Source organism: Eriocheir sinensis, unplaced genomic scaffold (genome assembly GCF_024679095.1).
Source record: "Eriocheir sinensis breed Jianghai 21 unplaced genomic scaffold, ASM2467909v1 Scaffold790, whole genome shotgun sequence".
Taxonomy (NCBI): Eukaryota; Metazoa; Arthropoda; class Malacostraca; order Decapoda; family Varunidae; genus Eriocheir; species Eriocheir sinensis.
The window spans coordinates 197,330-204,716 of NW_026112154.1; the positions used below are offsets into that span (position 1 = coordinate 197,330).

At 46.0% G+C, this 7,387-nt stretch overlaps 1 protein-coding gene across 1 annotated transcript in view; it reads left to right on the plus strand.

Annotated features, from left to right (window-relative positions):
• LOC126994420 (protein SpAN-like) overlaps window positions 1-7,167 on the plus strand; it is a 28,834-nt gene extending 21,667 nt beyond the window's left edge. The window contains exons 4-8 of the mRNA XM_050853731.1: window positions 4,204-4,260; window positions 4,384-4,570; window positions 5,002-5,189; window positions 5,720-5,923; window positions 6,807-7,167. Coding sequence (XP_050709688.1) covers window positions 4,204-4,260; window positions 4,384-4,570; window positions 5,002-5,189; window positions 5,720-5,923; window positions 6,807-6,950 — 780 coding nt within the window. The 3' untranslated portion in view covers window positions 6,951-7,167. The remainder of the gene's footprint in view (window positions 1-4,203; window positions 4,261-4,383; window positions 4,571-5,001; window positions 5,190-5,719; window positions 5,924-6,806) is intronic.
• Window positions 7,168-7,387: the final 220 nt, after the last annotated feature.

Below are 7,387 nucleotides of genomic sequence, written 5' to 3' on the forward strand. Positions count from 1 at the left end.
GAATTTGTGCAAGTTGCAAACTTCCCTGGCATTGTTGGTGTAATAGATTGCACGCATGTCAGGATACTGGCCCCCAGGGAATATGAAGCAGACCATGTCAACAGGAAGAATTTCCATAGCATAAACACACAATTAGTGTTTGAGGCCAAATATAATAGTCTTAATGTTGTAGCTAATTGGCCTGGGTCCCCTCATGATGCTCGTATTTGGCGTGAGAGTGGCCTCAAACGCATGTTTGAGGATCATCGTATACCACCGGACTCATGTCATCTATTAGGGGACAGTGGCTACCCTTGCAGACGGTATCTGTTGACTCCCTTCCCTCTACTATGTGTAGAGTGTGGCAGTCTCTCCAATTCACTCCCCTTTTCCGCTTGGGAGAAGTGAAAGCGGCAATATTTTCCATGATTACTTCGTCAGAGGGTGGGTGATGCAGGAATGAGGAAGACGAACAGGAACGCGTGTCCGTGTTTACATTCAAGAGAAAAAAAAAAAGAATATCACCTTGCGCGGATGATAAACGTAACCTTTATTTTATAAATACTACCTTATTATGCCCATATTTCTGAAGTATATCATCATATAACATTGATAAAGTACTATTACTGCATATTCAGTCACTGAAGTGTTGCAATTCTGCAATTTGAAAAATACATCTTTTGCCAGGACAAATTTTCATACTGGATCAGCTGTTGAGTGAAGTTGAACTTATTTTTTCATTTAAGCTCAGCTATAAGTTAAACTCGAGATTCATTGGAACTTTTAAGTTAAAGATTAAGATTAATTGTAAATTCGGGCCCAGTACACTTAGTGCCGCCAGTACCGGTACTTAGATAATCGGCAGTATCCTAACAACGTATGCCTCGATTGGGAAAAGAAGATGAAGTTTACAAAATAAATGATGCTCAACAAAATGTAAATCCGTGTGGACTGCGAACGTTTAAAAAAATGGATACAAAAACAACAGGATCCATTAAGACACCTCTTTTGGCCGTCACCTGAAGTGGAATCCAATTAAGACATTTCTCATCCCTGCCTAAGGTCGGAAGCTCTAGGCAGTGTTAAGAACTTGTATAATGTAATATATCTTGTAACCTTTTAAAGGATATGACAACAGTAAATGAAAGAAAAGATGATAAGAGTATGCTCAGCTACTCCTTGGTGATATTTGAGACAGAAGAGGACACAGAGTGTGAGGACACAAATGACTTCTTCAGGAAGCACCCCCCCTCGGACCTTGCTGTGTATCAATCAGTCATTGGGGCACACCCGCGGTGCGCGTCGCACCCCGGGTGTGGAAAACTTCCGAGAAAGATGGAGTGAGTGTCGAGTTTTTGCAAATAAAAGCTGGAGAATGGTATAAAAACATCGATTTTTTCTCATAAAATCATCATAAAAGAATCCATAAGACTGCGACATGCAGGCACCAATATATACAGAAAAGGCAACGTTAGGAGAAATCGCCCTACCTGCGGAGGCCGTCACCTTGGCCCTTGTGCCAGTAGTGGGGGGGGTCCCATTACCTCGGGCCAGTATGACATCCAGGTAAACCCGGTGGTGGCTGCGGGAATCATGTTTCTTAAAGGTCCCTCTAAACAAGAAAAATGAGAAAAAAACATCACTCACGCAAACCATTTCATAATATGTATCAAAGCATTTGTGATCAGTTTATGCATCATCTATTTTGGGGGGTTTATATTATGGCAAAAATTTGGCCCATCGCTGGTACACGGTAAAGCCACAAATTTGGCCCGTCGCTACTACACGGTTAACCACAATTTACCTTCCCAGGTACCCAATTTTTGGGCTCGAAAAGGAGAATAAACAGCTTGGCGGGTTGTGCGCCGACTGCCCAGTCAATTTGAAACCGGGTACGCGGATTCATGGGGAGGCGGTGGCTGAGTCGACTGAGTGATGGCGCCGCGTTCAGCAGGACGTGAGTTCAATCCCCGCCCGGTGCCACCAAGCTGGGATTTTTCAGCCGCCGCCGAGTGGCTTAAAACTACCCACATGCTGTCCAGAAGACCACCTATCAACCCGGACTCTAGATTCTAGGATTAAAGACGAGCTCCGGGAGGGCAGCATGAGCCAATTTAAGATGGCGCCACTATAAACACTCGCCTGCGCCAGAACGGGCTGGGTCGACCATCAGGGCCCACCGGGAAGAGGCCTACCGGCGCAATAGGCCGTGACGTAGAAAAAAAAAATAAGCGTGCTAACCCCTAGACCGTCGAAGCGCTTTGAAAGTAAAGAAAGATCTAACATAAGAAATAACCGTCCTATCAGCTTACTCTTAGTTATATATCATTCATATACGAATCACAAACACCACAAAGGAGGGGGAGGCGGTGGCTGAGTGGTTAGAGTGCCGGTCCCGCATTCGCCGCGTCCTGGATGATGTCCCTTCGAATCCGACGCTACCACCTGGGATCTTCCAGTCACCGCCGAGTGGCGTAAGACTACCGACATGCTTTCCTGAAGACCACCCATCAATCCTGACTCTAGAGGAACTGTTCAAGGGAAATAATAGGGGCTTCGTGGTGCAGTGGTTAGCACACTCAGCTTACAACCGAGAGAGCCTGGTTCGATTCCCGGGCGGAGTTGAAAAAATTGGGCGGCTTTTCTGATACCCTATGCCCATGTCCACCCAGCAGTGAATGGGTACCAGGTATTAATCGGGGATTGTGTCCCGTCTCCTAGGATCTGTTCCCTTCTCCTATAAATCCTTCCCCTTCTGTCTCTCTCCGGCATATGACAACAGATGTTGCGCCGACTAAACCAAACTTTACAACTTTCAAGGGAAATAAAAAATGAGCTCCGGGGGTCAGCATGAACCAAGATCAGTTGACGCTACTATGAACACTTGCCTGCGTCCATGGGCTGGAGCCGACACCCAGACCCCTCAAGAAAGCCTACCGGCGCTATAGACCAAGATGTAAAAAAATAATAATAATAATAATCAGACAAATCAAATTCCTACTGTCGCGGAGAAGTCTCAGGCCCTGCAGTGGGTTATCCACCAGGGATCACTCTAAGCAGCAGATAAGGCAAAGGAGAAACTTAATGTGCACATATAACCTTTGTGTGGCACTGGATAACCTCACCTACTTATTTCTCTGAACTCCACTTACAGGTGCAGTGGTTAGCGTGCTTAGCTATGAATCTGCGGACCCGGGTTCGTACCCCAGCCCGGACAGAACGCGTTCAACCCACCCAGCTGTTGGGGGCTTCGTGGTGCAGTGGTTAGCACACTCGGCTCACAACCGAGAGAGCCCGGGTTCGATTCCCGGGCGGAGTGGAAAAATTTGGGCGGCTTTTCCCTGTCCACCCAGCAGTGAATGGGTATCGTATTAATAGGGGGTTGAGTCCCGTCTCCTGGGGTCTGTTCCCTTCTCCTATAATTCCTTCCCCCTCCTGTCTCTCTCCGGCATATGACCACAGATGTTGCGCCGACTAAACGAAACTTTCCAACTTTTTCCACCCAGCTGTTCATCCTTCTTTTCGGGCTGATCGAGAAATGATTACCTGGGCACACCTGGTGAACATAAACTGTGGCAATACCGGGCTTCATACTGGCCCGTGTCCCCGGTAATGAGTTCTTCCTACCTAAGTCTATATATACCAAGTCAAGTCACTCTGCTTCAAAACTGCGACCGGTACGCGCAGGAGGCGGTTTTGGGGCGGAGCAGCGGGATGACGTCACTTGGAGCCAAAAAAAAAAATACCCGCCAGTTCAGTGGTGACTAAGTTGGGGCCGTGTGTGCACTCTGGTTGTGCATTCTCGCCTTCTTTCACAGCGTGTTCAGGCAAGCCACTGACGAAAAAATACGTCTTTATTGTGCGTGACTGTAATTTCAATGCCTACAAACGGCGGTGTGGGGTGTGAGGGAGGGCATGTTGAAGTGACTGATTTAAATTAGTCCGCCTTTCCTCGTTTTCTCTAAATCCCTGTTTCTACATTCTCTATAATTCTCTTATAGTTTGGCTCCAAGTAGTGTCACGCATAAACCACGCCTCGGCCGTGTCTCCTCCCACAAACCTGCGTATGACTTGACTTGGTGTATATAGACATAGCTTCCCACCACAGGCTCAAAGGAAGCGATGGAGTTGAGCACCGCAGCCACGCTCAGCTATAGTGGATGCACCCAGCTTTAACTTCACCTTTATATTGCACTAATGTAAATATATTTTTTCTCTCTATAGGGGAGTGATGACAAAGGACACGATGGACCGGATGGCAAAGCAGAAATGAGAGATCTGGTGAGTCTGAATAAAATTACAATGAATACGTAAGTACTCCGCAATACATAGTTTCATCACTCTTGTCTTCCTGTCAGCTATTCCGAATATTCTTTTATTCTTTCCTCTGTTTTTTTCATTAAGACACGAGACTTCATGGAAACCAATCCTAGTGTTGTGAACGGCCACCAAGTCTTTGAAGGAGACATGGTCTTGACGGAGAGCCAGTGGCGAGCGGTCAGGGAGAGGAAGGCCCTTGCAGACCTCTCAGCGCGCTGGCCTGAACAGGGCGGCTTCCCCACCGTGCCCTACTACCTCGACACTACCGACTGTATGTAAAAATTATGTTTCCATTCACAAACAGACAAAGACGAGCGTACAGGTTAGGGTCGTATTACAAGACATTTCGCCTCCCAAAAACACATATTTGACAAGGCTTTCGTAAGAGTTGTGGGCATTTCCAGGAGTAGTTTTATGACCCTGGTGGTAGTCTGACCCTTCTTCTGTATCGTGATCCTCAAGAAACACTCATTAAAACCCGACTGACCCACTCTTTGGCCTTTAGAAATAGATGATGTGAGAAGCGAAAGTGTCTTGTAATGCCGACCGAAGAGTATTTGGCCTACTATCGAGATGTGTTAACATACTCAAAAGAACCTGAACTATAAATCTCGATTGTATACGATAGTTCAGTAACACAACCAGTCTCTTTCTTTATACCATAAAAAAAAAAATTGTTTTCGGTTTTCACCTCGGACTCAGCCGTCACTGTGGCTGCCATAAATGCAGCGATTGCTCACTGGGAGCAAAACACCTGCATCAGATTCCAGCTCACGTCCAACCTCGCTCAACGGCACGTCAGGTTTTTTGAAGGGTCTGGATGCTGGTCGTATGTCGGCATGTTGGCCCAGAATGGACAAGACATTTCCATTGGAAGTGGCTGCAAAGAAGTAAGTACACTATGGTAATATTATGTCGTAACACAATAAATTATATAGTTACCATACTGCACTCCCCAATACCGCTCACTCTACACTGGTTCTGCTCCCATGACATACTCTGTTCCCTCAACATTTAAAACTTATGCCACTTGGTTTAACTGTCTTTCCATGCCTCTGCTGATTCCTTGCATTAAACCTTCCCATGAAGTCTTCTCCTAAAACCTTCCTCTATTAAGAAACCATACGAAAGTAAATGAAATTCAGGAGTCGCAGCTGTTTGCACAGAAGATGACAGCACCACAAAAACATTACCATTGATAACTAAATAATAAATAGTAATAATAATAGATGAGATAATGATGAATAACAATAACAAAAATAATGGTAGCTATTATGTGTGTGTGTGTGTGTGTGTGTGTGTGTGTGTGTGTGTGTGTGTGTGTGTGTGTGTGTGTGTGTGTGTGTGTGTGTGTGTAGTAATTTAGTTGCCAGAGGCTTGACAAAGTCTTAATAACATCGTTCTCCTCGACGCGGGTCAGCTCGGCATTGTCGCCCATGAGATCGGCCACGCCATTGGGTTCGTGCACGAGCAGAGTCGCCCCGACCGTGACGACTATGTGGTCATCAATTATGGCAACATCCAAACTGGCAAGGAAAACAACTTCAATAAGTACAGCACGTCAGTGGTCAACACCTACGGCATACCATACGACTACTCATCCGACATGCACTACGGCTCTACGGTGAGGGACTTTGCATGAGTATGGTTTCCTTCTTACCATGATGACTATACGCTCCCCTATTGTAAAACGTCTCGTCGTCTTAGGGCCAGTTTTACAGTCCAATACAGCAAGTTTGCGAGCTCCCCTACCAAACGGGGGCTTCGTGGTGCAGTGGTTAGCACACTCGGCTCACAATCGAGAGAGCCCGGGTTCGATTCCCTGGCGGAGTGGAAAAATTTGGGCGGCTTTTCTGATACCCTACGTTCCTGTCCACCCAGCAGTGAATGGGTACCAGGTAATAATCGGGGGTTGTGTCCCGTCTCCTGGGGTCTGTTCCCTTCTATAATTCCTTCCCCCTCCTGTCTCTATCCGGCATATGACCATAGATGTTGCGCCGACTAAACCAAACTTTCCTTTTCCCCAACCAAACACAAAATACGACGAAAATTCCTTATAGCTCTAGTTGATATAAAAAGGTGGAGGGAATTTTAGGAAGCTACACAGGAAATCTCTTAATTAGTATATCATGTAATGAGTAGAAATAGCGGATCATTGTAGTGGATATGGTTTGGTTTGGGCGCTTACAATGACAGAGGGCCAGTTTCACAGTTCCCCATGATGGGTTCGTAAGCTCCCAAACCAATACCAGAGCCTTCGAAATTTCCTTGTATAGTGTCTGGTGTTTATATTTAAGTTCACAAATTTTATGAAACTATACAGGAGAAGTCTTGTGTATTTAGTGTGGCATCGATGACCTCACCATTTTGGATTGTATGGGATTCTATAGTTTGGTTCGGGCTGTTACGAAGACACTGTGTTGGACTGTGAAATCGGCTCAGAGTGTTGGACTGTCGAACTGGCCCTTAACTCCCGCAGCAGACTCTCACCTTGACACATTTTTCAGGGCTTCACCAACAACGGCAAGACGACCATCGCCACCCTATATCCCTTGGCGCAGGAGCTCATCGGCCAGCGCACGGGACTCTCTCACAGGGACATACTATTGGCCAACACCATGTACGGCTGCATCAGTGAGTATGATATATGAGTAATTAAGGGGCTACTATTACACTGGGCAAATTTTCCGTCGATCTTCAGTCAAACCACGATTTCCGCTGGCGTGGTTCTCATTTGTTTCTTGTTATTGCTGATGATGATGATGATGGTGAGTAATACCGTCGTCCTTCGGTGAAATCTACCGTAGCTTTGGAAGATCGTGGACACGTCAGAAAACCACGGAAATATGAGAACCACGCCAGCGGAAATCGTGGTATGATCATGTTTCCTAAAGGCCCTTCCATCTAAGCGAGAAAAATGAGAAAAAATCAACACTCACGCAAACCATTTCATAATATATATCAACGCATTTGTTTATGCATCATCTATTTTTTGGGGTTTATATCATGGCAAAAATGTGGCCCGTCGCTGGTACACGGTAGAGCCACAAATTTGGCCTGTCGCTGCTACCGGGTTTAAAGAAAGGCG